Raw genomic sequence first — 18,507 nt, forward strand, 5'->3', positions numbered from 1 at the left:
CCAGATTCATACACATTATGTTTGTATACACATTACTTTTTGTTAAGTCTTACTATTTAAATGTTTTTTCTGTTCTCATGTCAGATGTGTATGTATGTATGTATGTATGTATGCATGTGTGTATGTACCAGGAGCACCTGGAAAAAAATAAAAATAATTCCTAGTGTGTTTGCGCACACCTGGCAAATAAAGCTAATTCTGATTCTGATTATCTGCATCTCCTGCGCTCCATCAAGCCACTCCCATAATAGCTGCCATCACTCAAATGAATGCACAACTTTACATTATCTGTATAGCATGTGTGTAAGACTCCAATACAATTATGAAGTAATAATTTCATGACGAATAAATCTTTCAGTGAGTAAAACTGGCTGTGTCTATAGTATTAAAGACTACACAACATTATTATATTATCTATAAATTAATTTTTAAATGATTATTATTTTAAATTATTGTCCCTGGATTAGTAGGGTACTCTTGTAATAAAGCAGTGGTGCTAGCGGACAGATTTTAAGTATCAATTCTGCTTAAAAAGATGCCATCTAATCCTGTTTACATGAAATAAGTCTGCTCCCGATCAGGTTTAAGCTTACGGACCTGTTGCTATGACAGCAACTCCGGGATGAGCTTCAAAGAACCAAACAATCCAAGATCAGGCCAAATCGTCAACAATCAAATCCAGCTAACTGAGTTGGCGATGTACGAAGAACGGGCCCCTGGACTTGCCGACATAGCAACAGGTCCGTAAGCTTAAACCTGCTCGGGAGCAGGCTTATTTCATGTAAACAGGATTAGATTGCATCTTTTTAGAATTGATACTTAAAATCTGTCCCAGCCACTGCTACTTTATTACAAGAGTAGCCTACCCTATTCATCCGGGGACAATAATTTAAAATAATAATAATTTAAAAATTAATTTAAAAATAATATTATAATGTTGTGTAATCTATAATACTATAGACAGACAGTTTTACTCATTGAAAGATTGAAAGGAGATGCAGATAACTTGATCTTGACCCTTAAGAAACTTTAAATAATGCTGTCACATAACAAATCTGCTTCGAAGATAAAAAAAAATGGCATGAATTGTTAATTACAACATTGAAATAAATCATGAATCATGTAAAAAAAAAAAGATAAAATAAATTAAAACATTGCACATTTATTTTATCTATTATAACATTTATGCAATTTTGTTCACTTGGCTGTTTCCTTATAAAAGTCAAGAAGTTTGTCAAGTTTTTCGTCAGGTGTCTTTTTTAATTATATGATGCCATTATGTTGCTGTCTTGCCGCCAGCCAATCGCTGCATTGCTGATCGTGGTTTCGAGTATCGATACATCTGCCCTTTACGCAGAACACGAGAACACGTAGTAATCTTAGACAACTTCCGTTTATTTCAGGTTAATATCAAAATCAAAATCCGTTTGAAGAACCAAATTAGCCAGAGATCAGTTATCACGATTAGAAGATCTGGCATCTTTCAAATCATCTCAGATGTATTAAGCGAGGCACGAAGAACGGGCCCCTGATCTTCTTTCTTTTATTTACGGTCATGACGTAAACACACACTGATGAATGGGGAAAGCATGCAGTTTCCCGGGAAATCCGTCCCGACAGCTTTAAAATATAATGATTATAGGCTTACTGTAGTGATTTAGGGTAAGGCTAAATGCGTTTGTGTGTGTGTGTGTTTGAGAGGTATCTATAAATGAGAAGGAGTGACTGGTGATAGTAACCTATGTTTCTGAAATTGAGTGCAAGGATTTTCACTGAAGGATTTCTTTAGGGAATGACGGTGAAATTAGCTGATAAATTCACCTCCATAACTGTGCTGGAAAAATAACAAATTGATTGAGAGCTGCTCTCTGTCTCTGTTGGCTCTCTCCTTCATCCCAAAATGACTCACTCTCCACAGTTTCTGTCTGTGCATTTGACACCCTTTTATGCTGGTATCTTTAAATGTGAATCAAAGCTGGGAATTGTTTGAGCATGTATGGATACAATTTTCTGAATTAGCTCAGGTTTACGCGCGAGAGCGCCCTCTGGCCTTCGGATGGCGATTTACTGCTGATCACAGAGCCGTGCTTCACTGAAAGATACGCATGACAATCGCAGCTTCTGTCTAATTGTGATTTCGATCTAATTTCGATTTATCGTGCAGCCCTAATTCCACCCATTTGTATTTAATTATGAGGTTCAAATACTTCATTTTGGTGACTTTTTATGCTAATTTGTTTGATTAACATGTCTGCTAGTATCTTAACGATGAATTAAAAATATTTACTACAGTGCTGTCAAATTGCTTACCAAGATCATGTACCACCTTCTTCAGTCCAAACACACACGTTTAAAGACCACACTAAAAACAGAATGCATTTAATTAACTTTACTGGAATATTATTAAAATACAAGTTAAACTCCTCTAATCATCATCCCCTCTTGTCTTTCTTTCAATGCCTCTTCACTTGTGCTGTATTTGTCTCACTCATGGAATGAGAACACTGGTCAGTTCCAATCTTCTGGGGTACAATTTGGAGTATACGTTCACAGCTTCATCCAGCAGGTTGACTGAAGTTTTGAAGCAGTCACTAAATTTAAATTAGTTATCATTTGTAAGATCACTAACATATAATTTGTCAGCAACCTAAGCTTGTTTGAAAGGGTTAAGGTCCTTTATTTATTTGGCCTATATGGTGGTGGGTGCGGGCTCACATCATGCTCACGTAAGATGTTGTGAGACTGTGGTTGGGTGGTCCTGGATCCCTCTGGGGGGGGTCCAGGGGCATGCCCCCCTACATTTGAAAGTTAAATTCATTAATCTGGTGCACTGCACTCTGAGAGTTCCAAAATAAGAACCTCAACCCATGTTCAGTATACAAAGACAAAGTCCGTTTTTTTGTTTGTTTAAAAAAACAATTGTATTATTTTATTCATTTTTGTGCCAAATACATTTCACTTTTAAGAACAAGCAACTGCACTAGCATCTGATCTACTGAATGGAGTAAGACTGCCTGTTAAACTGTTTACAAGACCAAAAGCCACTAGATTATGGAAATGCGTCATATCTACATGTTTTGATTAGACATGCTCAACTGCCAAGAAGTTGAAATCAGATTTACCGACACCAGTACTGGCTCTCACAATGTCCTGGGAGATATTCATCAATACCAGACTCGGAAAGAAATAATAAAAGCTGGAAAGCACTGCAGAAATGATTTAGTTCATTTCAGTTTAAACATGATCTATTTTAGATGTGTCTCTTATGAATGGCATGGCAACAAGAAGACAATTTTCCAGATAAGGTTCCTGTTATCTGATACTTGTGTACTTTACAGTGCAGCATTAAAAAAAGATATAGCTTTGCTTTAAAACTTCTAGCACAATACATTCAGTTATAAGTTCAGAATGGAATTCTATGCATTCTATTTTTAAAAATGGAGTGTGCAAAAGCACACATTTTAAACATTGTCACATGACCTCACATAAAGTTATGACCTTGTTAATGATGGTTGTTTAAAATCTCATTTTGTGTAAAATTGTCTTAACTTTTGCTGTATAATCGAATAATAAGTCAAGATGATGTTAAAAGTCAAGCCTGACATTATTTCTGATTCATCCATTACAATGGAAAGTAAAGAATTTCATATTGGGATACATAATTCAGTTTTAATATTTCTGCCTGTGCCTTTTACTATTTTCAGTTTTCAGAGGAAACAAATTAAATTTCAGCTCTAAAGCAGCTTTGCATAAGATGCATGAAAAAGTGCCATTATTCAGCTCAATTTAGTTTCAATTCATTTAAATAAAGTTCATCAATTATGAAATTAGTTCAATTCAGCTATACGCAGCTTTACAGAAGACAATAGCATTATTATTCAGCTCAAATCAGTTCTGTGTTCAATTCGGTTCAAATTTCATTCTCATCTATTAGTGTCAGTTCTGTCAGATCGATGATATTACTGAATACTAATTGTTTTTTTAGACAGAGAATTGTAAATTGTGCACAGAATAAACTGCATTCTGAAGATTTGTAATGCATATTTAAAAATTATCTGTGAAAACGTCCTGTGTTTCTCACTAATTAAAGCCTTCAGAGCATTTTGGTATTCCTTCCAGACGGGTAATTGACAGGACTTGCTTCATCGCTGAGGTCAATCCGCTAGTAAATAGCTGTTTTATAAAAACTATCTGTCCTGTGTTGATCCATAATGCCAATTACTCACCAAATCCAAAGCTGAAAGTTCATCAAGCAATCAAACATTCAAAAATCTCAAAATTCACTAATGCATGAAAAAATGTTTTTGCCTGTAATGTATTGCCCTAAAAGACATCTTTCACACAATTGCTGCAATGCTGTTTTGTTAATAGATTGAAGCTACTGTACACTTCTCCAACTTCTAGCAGTTTTATTAGCACATCAAGTATTAAAAATGAACCCAGACTTAAACTACACCAAACTACACCACTACAGTGTGCTAAACATCAGAAATCTTTTAGAATAGCTAGACTGAAAAAAGGGTGTTCGTTTAGCCTGCTGACATTAGTGGGTGTTTCAAAAGTAATCTGAACTTTAGCACTGTGTGCTGATGTAGACTTTGGAAGCAAAGGACCTGTTTGAGACCATGAATAAAATCCTCTTTCACAAAGCTGCTGTGTCAAGGACAAAAATGAGGAGGCTAAAAAAAAACTCTTCAGCATTATGTTAGTTGTGTGCCCTCACCTTCAATGCTCTTCAACAAACTCTCATCTCAGACTCTTACAGTATCTGCTGATATGAAAACCAGTGCAGACTTGAAATCTATCATTTATTTCATTTTTGAATGTACAAATGAGGACTTTGGGATGAAATCTACATCCCAGCGGGACAAAGTATTTTTACAGTGGTACTTCACGAAAAATACAACTAATTGAACAAGAAAACACTTTATTTTCTCTTATTGCATATTGTTTTAGTCAGCAATGCATTAATTATGAAAGCAAAACTGGTTAGGAATGCGTTTCATGTTCAATTTAAAGTCTGACACTTTTATGTCCCGCTTGGCATATTATTTTGTCCCACATACTGGAACAAGAACATTACACTTTTTTTTTCTTTTTTTTATTACGGTTCCTTAATTTAGGACAGACACTTTTCAGACATTGAAGTTTCTTTTTAGAAGATCTGGAATGAATGTCTGTATGAATATGAGGCGTTCGGTACAAGACAAACTTAATTGAACCAGTCATACTGGCACATTTTAATATGAGGCTCATCAGGAGAAAAAGAAGAAAATCCCAGAGAACTATTACACGAGTACATTCTGATCAAGTACAGCGTTCTGAACACTCAAAGGATCTAGGCTAACATATCAAAGGAAATATAGGCTGACATTTCAAGAGCTCTGTGCTTCCAGGAAATGAATGGGATGTTCTCAGAAACTGTGTGGAAGGACCATACAGTTCCTCTTTTGATGCCAAACCTTTCAAACCCACTACTGTGCAATTCACACTCCTCTCTGCATCAAATGGACTAGAGTTTTGTTTTTATGACTAAACACAACATCAAGGGCCTTATTTTAACGATCTAAGCGCATGGTCTAAAGCGCATGGCGTAAGTGCACTTAGGGCATGTCCGAATCCACTTTTGCTAGTTTAACGACGGGAAAAACGGTCGGTGGGCATGGTCCAAAAGGATTGTACCTATTCTCCTAATGAGTCATGGGTGTATTTTTTGGGTGTACACTCTTAAAAATAAAGGTGCTTCAAAAGGTTCTTCAAGCGACGCCATAGAAGAACCATTTTTGGTTCCACAAAGAACCATTCAGTCAAAGGTTCTTTAAAGAACCATCTCTTTCTTACCTTTCTGTAATCTGAAGAACCTTCTTTCGCCACAAAGAACCTTTTGTGAAACAGAAAGGTTCTTCAGATGTTAAAGGTTCTTTATGGAACCATTTAGACAAAAAGGTTCTTCTATGGCATCGTGAAGCACCTTTATTTTTAAGAGTGTAACGTGCAATAAACCAATCAGAGTCTCATCTCCCATTCCCTTTAAAGGCCAGTTGCTCTCGCGCCATGGCAGATTCGCTATTTACATGGCGTAATTTCCAGAGGAAAGACTGTATGCTTCTCCAGAGAGGAAAGGTTCTGCTCGGGCACAATAATAATCTTTTACATTGTAATCCTTTCATTTTTAATATCTGGCATGTTTGTGCGCTGCTGCGCATTCCTGTGTGTACGCGCGTTGTTCACCCTCATATAACTAACACGTTCTTTAATTAACAAAAAAAAATATTGCGCCATTGACTTTATACCAGGGGCCCTATTTTAGCGATCTAAGCACATGGTTTAAAGCGCACAGTGCAATTGCGCTTAGGGCATGTCCGAATCCACTTTTGCTAGTTTAAGAATGGGAAATACGGTCGGCGCGCCCAGCGCATGGTCTAAAAGGGTTGTCCCTATTCTCTTAATGAGTAATGGGTGTGTCAGGGTCTGGCGTCTGGTGTTCTCCCTCTCTCCTCCAGAGGGCGCCATCTCCCGGACCCCCATTCCCCAAACCCCATACACCTGTTCACTCATTACACCAATTCCCCAAACTCCACACACCTGTTCAGTCACTCACTCATCACACTCACCCTCAGCTGTGCCCCGTTGTCACTGACTATATCTTCTCCTCTCACTCACCACTCGACCTGGCTGTATTGTGTGTATGTAATGGTGTTCGTCGTCCTTAGACCTGTTTTTGTTTTGCCTTGTCGGCCTTTCTGTTGGGAATAAAGTAAGTTTTCACCTGCATTTGGACCCAGACCCTATTTTTCCACGGTGCCCCTTACCGGCCGTGACAGGGTGTGTTTTGGGCGTACCGTGCCATAAACCAATCATAGTCTCATCTCCCATTCCCTTTAAAACCCAGTTGCGCTCACGCCATGGCGAATTCGCTATTTACACTGCGGAATTTGCAAGCGGAAAAACGGAGCGCTTCTCTAGAGAGGAAACTGAGCTGCTCGTGCACGTAATTCTGATACATGCAAAGACTATCGATTATGACATGTAGGCATTTTTATGTTTATGTACACAATAATAATCTTTTACATTTTAAAAATGTTTGTGTGCTGCTGCGCGTCCCTCTGTACGTAATAAGCAAAGTGTACGCGTGTTGTGCGCCCGCCTATAGGCGCATATTACTAAAGTGCTCTTTAAATAAAAAAAAATATTGTGCCAGAATTTAGACCAGGTTTTTGTTGGTCAATGGTGCAGTCTATTTCAGTTGCCTCAAAATAGCAATGCGCCAGCAATGCGCTTGAACACATGTCGTTTTCAGACCATGACCACACAAATGGGTGCAAATGCATTTGCTATTTAAACAACGTTGCGCAGGACGTGAAAATGATAACTGCGCCTGGCGCCGCATAGCGCCGGGTGTATGATAGGGCCCCAAATATTCCTTTTCCATCTTTTCTTCTAAGATCTTTTGCATTCAAAGTTTCCTAACACGGGCAGCCATATTGCATTAAAACCAATGCACAGAAACCAGGGGTTTATTATTTTCGTTTAGTGAGGTATGTTGTTTATTTGGGGCTTGATTTGTCAGATCAGGTTGCTCGTGTTTTTCTAGTAAGATGGCAGATCATTTCAGTGCACATGCACATGTGTAGCATGATTCACATGACTAAATCAAGAGAAGCTCTTTACTTAGCACAGCTGGGCCAATTTCTTTAATGACGTTGAAATTGGTTTATTAAAACGAGTTGATGGCAGGCATCTGAGATGAAGCCAGGACTGCTGGGTTTGTTACTATTCATGATAAAAGCTGCCATTTATATGAATAACTTCTGGAAATCCAGCTAAAACCATTAAATGTACAGAACATGGTTTCTAGGAGGTTCTATAATGTTTCTAATTCAAATAAATGCTGTCCTTTTAAACATTTTAGTCATCAAAGATCTTAAAAAATACTATCATTTTTTCTACAAAAATGTATGAAGCAGGCCAACTGTTTTCAACATTGATTTTTTTTTGTAAAAAATGTTTCTTGAACAGCAAATCAGCATATTAGAATGATTTCTGAAGGATCGTGTGACACTGAAGACTGGAGTAATAGCTTTGCATCACAGGAATAAATTACATTTTACAACATATTGCAATAGAAAACAGTTATTTTAATTTGTACAAATATTTCACAATATTACTGTATTTTTAATCAAGTAAATCCAGCCTTGATGAGCATAAGATGCTTAATTTTAAAACATTAAAAAAAATATTACAGACCCCAAACTTTTGAACAGTATTTTAAACAAGCAGAGAATGAAAATCTACAGACATAAAATCAGCTTGTTATCCATCAAGAGCAATATCAAGTCTTACCTGGACACGACCAGAGGCAAAATCAACATCTTCAACATCCTCATCAGCAGCTCTCCAGGAAACTGGAAGAATTTCACTTCCTAGAGTAGAAAAGAGACACAGCAATCAACAAAACACTGACCAGTCACAACTTTCAAAGAGAGAAATGTTGAAAATTAACATGTGAGATCATTTTTGATATGGATTTGGCCTTTAGGCCTCTTCACCAGTTTTCTGGGGAAGATGATTTTGTAAAAGCCCTCAGGCTTTCTTTGGTGTAAAGTTGCCCAACAGTGCAGTTCAGTGATCAAGACTTGTTTTAAGATAGAAATTAAATGGCTGCTAGACATAGTGCTGAGGTTTTGACCTCCAGAAATGATAAAAAAAATAAAATAAAAAAAACAAGTTTTCCACACAACTAAGAAAGTATGTCCCACGGCACAAATAATCTAATCAGGCCGCTCTTCTGTTGTGTTGAGGTCAGTTTGACCCACACTCCATTTTCAAACAGTTTGAATACTGCTTAAACTGTTTATTTCTTATTAGTTCTCATTTAGGGTGCCAAAATCAGCTATTTGAAAAACAGCAAAGACTGAAGTAAAAAAAAAACACTAAACTATGAAATGCATGAGAAATTATCAAATGTAGGCCTTGTTTTAGTTTACTGGAAATTATCATCCAAAAAAAACCCCAGCTGTTTCTTTGTCAAATGTACTTTAATAATTTTAAAAAATCTGTTAAAGTTTTTTTTGGGGGGGGGGGGGGGGGGTGTGGGTTTCTGGGGGCTGTCAAAATACAAAAAAAATTCCCAAACAACATTTTGATTGCAGAATGCTGTAATTTACCAATCAGCACAAAGATTCCAGAGAGACAAGATATAAAAATATGAGCAGAAGAGTAGTAAACAGACGCAGTGATACAGAAGTGGGAATGTGTGTGACATGAGAGACCTTTCTGGAATCTACAGCACAAAATCACAATAAATAAAAACTCTATATTCTACTGAAGCCAGTTAAAAGCATCTCTGTGCAACTGTAGCTATTTGAAAAACAACAAAAACTTAAGTAAAAAAAAAAAAAAAAAAAAACATTTGTTGCTTTTCAAACACTAAACTATGAAATGCATGAGAAATTATCAAATGTAGGCCTTGTTTTAGTTTACTGGAAATTATCATCCAAAAAAACCCCCAGCTGTTTCTTTGTCAAATGTACTTTAATAATTTTAAAAAATCTGTTAAAGTTTTTTTTTTTTGGGGGGGGATCTGAGTTACTGGAGTGTTTCAGCACTGATACACATTTCACCCTCACAAGAGACACAACATTTCACCCTAACCAGATGTAAAAAAGGCTGAGGATGTGCAAAAAAGCAATACATATTTATATTTAGAAATAATGCTAGAGACTGTTTCATGGTTTCTGCAGGTTTTGTAAAAGTAAATTTAAGTTTTTTTAAGTTTATTTTTCTGACCCCATTGACAGATATTTGTTCTTGTTTTAAGTATAAGCTCACATAATATTGTTCAATTTTGTAGAAAACAAGACTTCATATCTTCACTTTGCTTCTCAAGTAAATGTATCTTGATTTAAGCTTGTTATATTGCAATATTTCTGCTGGAATACAAGACAAAATACTGAGGAAGATATTATTTTTTGTGCAGGGTAAATTAAGACATTTTAAGTCCTTTTTGAAACACAAACAACTCTGTGTCTGCTTTTTAGTCGTATTTTGTATTTTTTGTATTTTGTGTCTGCTGCTAATTATGAACAAAAATAAATTGAGCCCTAACATAATATATATAAATAGATAGGAAGTACTAATTTGCTCACATGTTTTATATATTTTTGTCTTTGACAAGCTACAATCAAGGTTTTGTGTTTTATATTAATCTGTTTTTTTTTTTGTTGGTTTTTTTATAGTGCCAAATTGCATGGAAACCAATGTGGTATCAAGTTTCTGAGCACAAGAAGAAGATTAACTTCAGAAACCCGCAGGAATCAGCAGATCTTATTGAGTTTCCCGTCATCTGCCCTTAGCAGTGACCGTAGTCCGAAACTAAAGAAACTGCCCGGTGATAACACCCAAATCTCTCTCTCTCCGTGGTTGGATGCTTGGCCTGCGGTCAGAACTCTGAGAAAGCCTCTTCGCTTTAAGCTCTGCTGGTTTTGTGTCGTGCTATGAGAGCAGAGGACTGCCAGAGCCGAGAAATGAATCACCTTAAAACTCACAGCAGCACTCCATAGACTGCTCATAAAAATATTATAAAACTATTTCAGACTATTTTAAATTCTGTTTGGATGAGTGCTTGCTGATACATATGCATATATTTAAATATCAAAATGTCAAAATAATTGTCATGCATACATTCACACAAAGATTTAAGTGCAAATATGCATACAGGCACAAACTGGAAAAAAGTGGAAAGGGAATGGATTTAATCAATGCAAAAAAAGTTCATAATATCATTTTGCATTTGAAAGCAATTATTTGTCTTACAGAATTGGCCTGTTAGATACATATATTGTTTCATGTATGCAAATTATATTTCTATTCGATTCCAATTTAAGTGCAAAAATACAATGTCCCTCCACATCACAACTTGCCCTCTTTAAAGAATCAATTTAGTCTTGAAGGCTATTGCACCAATTTGTGTGGTATTTATTGCATTTTTTAGATCCGCATTCCATAAAGATGGCATGGGTGAGGATAAAAAAATATCTCGGGGAAGAAATGCATATTATAATTGACTATAATTGACAGCATATACAGTACAAACAAAAACATATACATTTTTTCAATGCAAAAAATATTCACATAATAAAATAAATCATTAAACATTATAATTCCCCCAATGGCCACAGCTATATCACCCTGCAGCCCAAGACTGAAGCTAAGCAGGGTTGAGCCTGGTCAGTACCTGGATGGGAGACTCCTGGGGAAAACTAGGTTGCTGTTGCTGGGCATCCGGGTGCCCCCTTTGGATTATTTTTTAAACGCATCATTCATTCAATCTATACTAAGTTACAGGTGTTCTTTCATTTAAACAACTCTCAAAGTAAAGTGCTCTGTGACTAGAAAGATGTAGAAATGACAATTAACTGGAAATGATTTGCTTTATATAATAAAACAGATGCCATTTCCCACTATGTCTATAAATGGACATTGTTTCCCCCTAACCTTATTAAATGTGTCATCTTTCACATTAAATTTTTACATTGTTTCAATTAATTCAGAATAAAAAGAAACTGTAGGGTTGTTACCATTGAAATGGAATCTGTATCAACAAACTCCATCTTTCCACTGCAGGAAACACAGAAGCTGCTTCCGAAGTGGCATTAGATGTATTTGCATAAATCATTTTATAAAATTAATCTTTTAAATATTTTTGAACATACAAATAAGAAATGTTGGGGAAAATGCAATGATACTTTTAAATATGAAACAAAACCACCAGTAGGTGGCGGCAAATGACTGTTTTAATGAGTGAGTCATTTATTCAACCCATTCATTCAAACGGCTGATTCATTCAGAAACGAGACAAGTAAATGGGTTACTAAGGCTCAATCCCATTTCTACCCCTTACCCCAACACTTACCCCTACCCCTCCATTTCGCGCATTCACGCTGCTATTTACTGTCAGGGATTTGTCATGTCGTGTCGTGTCGCGCCACGCCACGCCACATCCAGTGTAGACACGTCACTGATTATAATGGGCTCTATTGTATTTTGCCATGTCGCGCCGCACCACTCGCGTTCGGTGAAGACATGGGGATCTATTTTAACAATCTATGCACATGATCTGAAGCGCATGACGCAGGTGCGCTTAGGGTGTGTCCGAATCACCTTTTGCTAGTTAAATGCCAGAAAAACGGTCGGTGTCCATTGCTATTGCGCAAAGAATGCTCTGTTTATAATCACTAAAAAGCTCTCACTAATCTTAGTTCATCGCAATCTCACAAAGTTACGTTATAATCAATGAAGTTCTCTAGCAGCACAATGAATCTCTTATTTACATTGTGTCTACACTGTCATAATGAGATGATTCGTGCTGAACACAACACCTGAACAAAAACTCCAGTGATTTGAGCATGGATTCTAACTGAAATGCCTCTGATTGGCTGTTGCGTTCGAGAAATCAACAGATATATCTGTGATTGGCTACATTGCTCAATGCTGCCAAAACACGTTGAAATAGAAACCGATCTCCAAAGTGCAAACCATAACACACTGGATAGCCAAATTTGCAATGAAATGCCATTATTACAGCTTTAACTGCGAGTGCTATTGATTTTGTTTGAGGGTGCTTAGCACCCTCTAGCTAGCACCCCTGTAGAACCGGGTCTGCCACACTCACTCATCTGACACAAGATCAATACATTATCAGTCTCCGTTTACACAAAATGCAATACAATCAGAATCATTGTCACGCAAAACAATTTTGGTGGCCAAGTTTTAGTGCTTCCTTATTTTTGTTATTGATGTTTTAATCAGGCTTCTTGGCCAGTTGGGCAAGTAAAATTCTCTCTCTACTTGCCTACTATTACAAATTGAGAATTTTGTGTCTTCTTCGCTCACGATGAAGAACTTCCATGCCGATGACATACTTTCATGCATGCAGATGTGCATAAATGTGACGTCAAAACAGACCAGCTCGGAATCGGCCAGGGTTGCCAGGTTTTCACAACAAATCCCTCCGATTGCTACTCAAAACTAGCCCAATCGCATTTCGAGGGGTACCCCGTTAAAAATCGCGTTCCGGGGGCTAAAATACATGTTTTTTGGTGGGATTCCCCTGGTAAAATTTCCATTCCAGGGGATAAATAAATATCACGTTATTGGGGTCACTTCAACCCGTGGACATGAAAAACAACCCAAAGCAACAGTGTTAAAGTAGTCCAATTCCGCAGGAAAACCGTGGACAACACTGGAATCGGCAGACTGACTGGCCAGTCCGGGCCGATCACGTGAAAAATTGGCTAATTCTGGTCCCTGGCCGGTCGATCAGTGCATCTCTAGTGTCATTCTCAGAAACAAACAAAAAAAATTGTATGTCACAGTGTGCTGTAAAGAAATATCAAAATGACCTCGCTCCGGTACAAAAGACTGAAATTACTCTGAACCTTTTTAATGTAATTTCTCCTTGCAGATTACATATCCTTTCTGAAGAGGAGCTTCTGGGAAGGAACATGGCATACTATCTCATTCAAAACTTTACTATCTGCTTGTTGCAACATTAAAAACACATTTCTCTTCCTGCCTGAATGGATTAGAAAAATGTAATTAGTGGGAGCCAATTCACTGCAGGTTTTACTGTAGTTTTGTGTTTTTTTCTCATGTTGCAAGATATACAGACCCATAATTTACAATACAACAATGATTGCCATTATTCCTTTAAGAACATCTCATGCTTTGTTTTTGAATGCTCAATTTTTGCTGTAGAATTGTAATGACATGCCTTTGTTCATTCACTCTGAGAAGAATTACAAAGCAGTTGTTTAAAAATTAGCCATTGATTTATGCATAAGTGGCTCATCTGTGTGTGATAGCAGAGGCTGGATGTGCCATGTGCCTAAAGTGTAACAAGGAACACTAGTAGGGATGGGCGGCATACCAAACAACAATACAAATGCATCATGCAAGATGCTGAAATTTATGCTTAGTCAATGTAAATTTGTTTGTTCATGCAATGCTGATTGTTTTATTTTCCAAATAGAAAAATTCTTGTCACAGCAACTGAAAAAACAATTACTGTCGTTGGGGTAATTCATTTTTTTCTGTTGCCTGGCTGAAAAAAAAAAATGTAAAAAGTCATCACATTATCAAATTTATGTTTGTTTACAAATGACAAATGTTAAAGGGGTCATACGATGCGATTTAAATTTTTCCTTTCTCTTTGGAGTGTTATAAGCTCTTGGTGCATAAAGAAGATCTGTAAAGTTGCAAAGACTAAAGTCTCAAATCCAAAGAGATATTCTTTATAAAAGTTAAGAGTCAGCCACGCCTACCTAAAACGGCTCGTTCTAATACGCCCCAACATGCCTACGTCACTATGTGGGAAGATTTGCATAACGCCGCCAAAATGTTCACACAAAGAAAGAAGGCGTAAATTTTATTCTCGCTGTAGTTTTGTTGTTTCCGGCGGCGGCGGCAACAATACTACAGCGAGAATAAAAGTTACGCCTTCTTTCTTTGCGTGAACATTTGGGCGGCGTTATGCAAATCTTCCCACATAGTGACATAGACATGTGGGGGCGTGTTAGAATGAGCCATTTTAGGTAGGTGTGGTTGACTCTTAACTGTTATAAAGAACATCTCTTTGGATTTGAGACTTTAGTCTTTGCAACTTTACAGATCTTCTTTATGCACCAAGAGCTTGTAACACTTCAAAGAGAAAAGAAAAATTTAAATCGCATCATATGACCCCTTTAAAGGGCAACTTAGTCTAATAAGTAAACAACATTGTCTTTGCTTGTAAAACAACTTACAAGACTAAGACATCCAGAAAATTAACATAAGTGGTTGAACATACTCTAGGCCTCAAAACTAGACACACTAACCAAGGGGTGCCCAAATTCGGTCCTGGAGGGCAGAGGGGTCCTGCAGAGTTTAGCTTCAGCTTGCCTCAACACACCTGCCTGGAAGTTTCTAGTATGCCTAGTAAGACCTTGATTAGCTGCGTCAGGTGTGTTTGATTAGGGTTGGAGCTAAACTCTGCAGGACACCGGCCCTTCAGGACCGAGTTTGGGCACCCCTGACCTAACCTCAAGAATGGTGATAACCAACAAATGTTAAAAAGATGAGCTCTTTACATCATAGTACAACAAATAACTAACAATAATGATAAAACAACAACAGAAATTTTCATTTTCAATGAAGTCAGCAAACAGCAAAACAATAATCCTATAACAGTAACTGCATAATTTATTCATGCTGCAATGCATGCTGGGAACTCACAAAGCCTTAACATTTCAACAATATAAAAAATTATTTGTTCAGACAACTGTGTTTGACTAGTTGGGGCAACATTTGGGGTAATTTTGTTGGTCTGACAAGGGTTTTTATGTAGTTTCAAGAAAATAGCATTTTTTTTAGTATTGAGGACTCAAAAGGTTTCGTAAACTGGAAAATGTGCAGTTGCATTTTTTTACAGTGAGTGAAAAAGTCATCTCGTCTGAATCAGGAGAGAAATCTGCACAGATCAAGCACCGATTACAAGCCAAAACAGTTCAGAACCGTTCAGAACAAATATGTGGGTGTTACAGAGGAGGCTCCCTTACCGCTTCCTCCGCACCACCAGAGGGAACCGTCTCCCGAATATTAGACATTTCCATTCGGACTCCAATTCCCATCCCCCCTCATGCCTGGGACTGATTAATCATCCACACCTGCACCTCATATACACACACACATATAAACCACTCACACACACAGACTCTCTGCGAAGTCTTGATTTGCCCCGGCTGTCATTTCTGAGCGTTATACCCGTGTTTGATTGTCTGTGTATCTGTTATTGGACTGTTTCCCGTTACTCTGATTGTTATCTGCCTGCCCCGACTTGGATTGTTTCCCCTGGACTCTGATTGCTTGCCGCCTGCCCCGATCTCTCGCCTGGTACTCGACTCTGTCTCAGCCTTGTCTCTGCTGTTCTACCTTGCCGGTATTTGACCTTGTATTGTCTGACCATTCTAATAAAAGCTGCAAATGGATCCACACGCTTCTGCCTCATCACAACAGAAGACTTCGCCACACAGCGATCCAGCAGCGGTCGTGCAACTATCTTCAGAGCTAGCGGCACAGGCTTCACAGCTCGCTTTGCACCAACACCATCTCAACCGGCTTACGACTTTAACCTAGGAGCTGGTCAAAGCACTGCAAGGGCTCAACCGTGCGTCACCCGCAGCCGCCTCTCAACAGCCGCCCACTCAGAGTAACCCTCCACCATCTCAGACACCCCCAATCAGTCCACGACTCGCTTTCCCCGAAAAATTTGATGGTGAACCTGCCAGATGCAAGGGCTTCCTACTCCAGTGCTCGCTATTTGTTAGCCAACAGCCCTCGCTGTACCCCACAGACTCTAGCCGCATTGCATTTGTTTGCTCATTACTCACTGGGAAGGCACTGGAGTGGGGCACCGCTGTCTGGAGGATGGATGGTTCGTCATTTCCCACCTTCAATGCATTTCTGCAACATTTCCGCGATGTGTTCAAACATCCGGCCGAGGGGATGAGTGCGGGTGATCAACTGTTAACTCTCTCGCAGGGGAGAAAGACAGCTGCCGTGTACGTCCTGTCCTTTCGAACCCTCGCGGCTCAGACTACATGGGTCGAGGGCACGCTAAAGCTCTTGTTTCGGAGGGGATTGAATTTAGAGCTTCAATCAGAGCTGGCCTGCCGGGATGAGGGAAAGAGTTTGAGTGAGTTCATTGAACTCGCTATCCAGATAGACAATCTGATCCGCTCTCGACGCTCCACTCGAGCCATGCCCCATTACATGCCTGAAACCACGACCGCAGCCTAACCCATGCAGTTAGGATTCACTCACCTCACTTCCGCGGAACGCGAACGCCACATGCAGAACCAACTTTGCCTCTATTGCGGTCAGGCTGGACACATGAAGATCTCCTGCCCAGTCCGTCCGACTTCCAGTTCTCGATCGGTGAGTGTCAATACCCATAGTGCAACTTCTGCATCAAGCATTAAATTACCAGCCAAAATATTTAGTCAAGACAAGATAATTACCACTACTGCTCTGTTGGATTCCGGAGCAGCCGGGAACTTTGTATCATACGAATTTGCTGCACAACATAAACTGAAACTAACCCCCTGTAACTCTCCCTTGGCAGTGGAGGCGCTAGATGGCCACCCTCTCGGAGAGGGAAAGGTTCTCTGCATCACTGAAGAAGTCAGATTGCAAATAGGAACCCTGCACTCGGAATGCATCCGATTCTATGTCATTCACTCGCCCAATCACTCTATTATTCTCGGATTACCCTGGCTGCGCACACATAATCCACGCGTCTCTTGGAGAGAGGGAGAAATTCTTCAGTGGGACGTTACTTGCCATGATCATTGTCTCTCAAAGATTCCCAGAGCTTCCAGTCATGCACCTTCCCCGCCTGGCCAGAGCACTGACGATCTGAACCTGCCCCCAGAATACTCTGATCTCACCGAGGCGTTCAGTAAAAAGAAAGCATCTCAGCTCCCCACTCACCGATCTGTCGACTGTGCCATAGACTTAACGGCGGCCGTGCATTGATTACCGTGACCTCAATGACATCACTGTTAAGTACCGGTATCCATTACCTCTAGTCCCAGCCACGCTCGAACAGCTTCGCTGGGCCAAGTATTACACCAAACTAGATCTACGCAGTGCCTACAACCTGATTCGTATCCGAGAGGGAGATGAATGGAAGACGGCATTTTCAACCACTAGTGGGCACTATGAGTACTTGGTTATGCCCTTTGCAATACCAACTCTATGCCAAAGCTGAAAAGTGTGAATTCCATCAGACTAGCATCTCGTTCCTCGGTTACGTGATCAGCCAGGAGGGGGTGGCAATGGACGAGAGGAAGGTTAAAGCGGTTCTGGACTGGCTACAACCTCAAACAGTCAAGGAATTACAACGCTTCCTAGGTTTTGCAAATTTCTACAGGCGATTTATCAGAGACTTCAGCGCAGTCGCCGCCCCCCTGACAACCATGACCAAACGTCACGCCGCCAGATTGATTTGGTCACCAGAGTCACGGCAAGCATTCAACGGACTAAAGACTCGGTTCACTTCCGCACCCATCCTTCGACACCCCGACCCAGAGAGCGAGTTCATAGTGGAGGTCGACGCCTCTAACACAGGGGTAGGGGCTATACTGTCTCAACGTCATGGCACACCCGCAAAGATGTATCCGTGTGCCTTTTTTCTCCCGCAAACTCACAGCCGCGGAAAGGAATTACGACGTGGGCAACCGCGAACTTCTCGCTATAAAGTTAGCGCTTGAGGAATGGCGTCATTGGCTAGAGGGAGCTGCTCTTCCATTCATCGTTCTCATGGATCACAAGAATCTTGAGTATCTGCGCTCAGCTAAGCAGCTAAACCCCCAACAGGCCAGGTGGGCACTATTCTTCACGAGGTTTCGGTGTACGGTGACATACCGGCCAGGCACCAAGAATACCAAGGCTGATGCTCTCTCTCGC

At 39.4% G+C, this 18,507-nt stretch overlaps 1 protein-coding gene across 1 annotated transcript in view; it reads right to left on the reverse strand.

Moving 5' to 3' along the window:
* LOC107566235 (excitatory amino acid transporter 5-like) overlaps nucleotides 1-18,507 on the reverse strand; it is a 64,520-nt gene that overhangs the window by 33,711 nt on the left and 12,302 nt on the right. Inside the window, exon 2 of the mRNA XM_016251623.1 lies at nucleotides 8,344-8,423. Within this exon, the coding sequence (XP_016107109.1) occupies nucleotides 8,344-8,423 (80 nt within the window). The remainder of the gene's footprint in view (nucleotides 1-8,343; nucleotides 8,424-18,507) is intronic.

This window comes from Sinocyclocheilus grahami, unplaced genomic scaffold (assembly GCF_001515645.1).
Source record: "Sinocyclocheilus grahami isolate Dianchi unplaced genomic scaffold, SAMN03320097.WGS_v1.1 scaffold1061.1, whole genome shotgun sequence".
Lineage (NCBI taxonomy): Eukaryota > Metazoa > Chordata > Actinopteri > Cypriniformes > Cyprinidae > Sinocyclocheilus > Sinocyclocheilus grahami.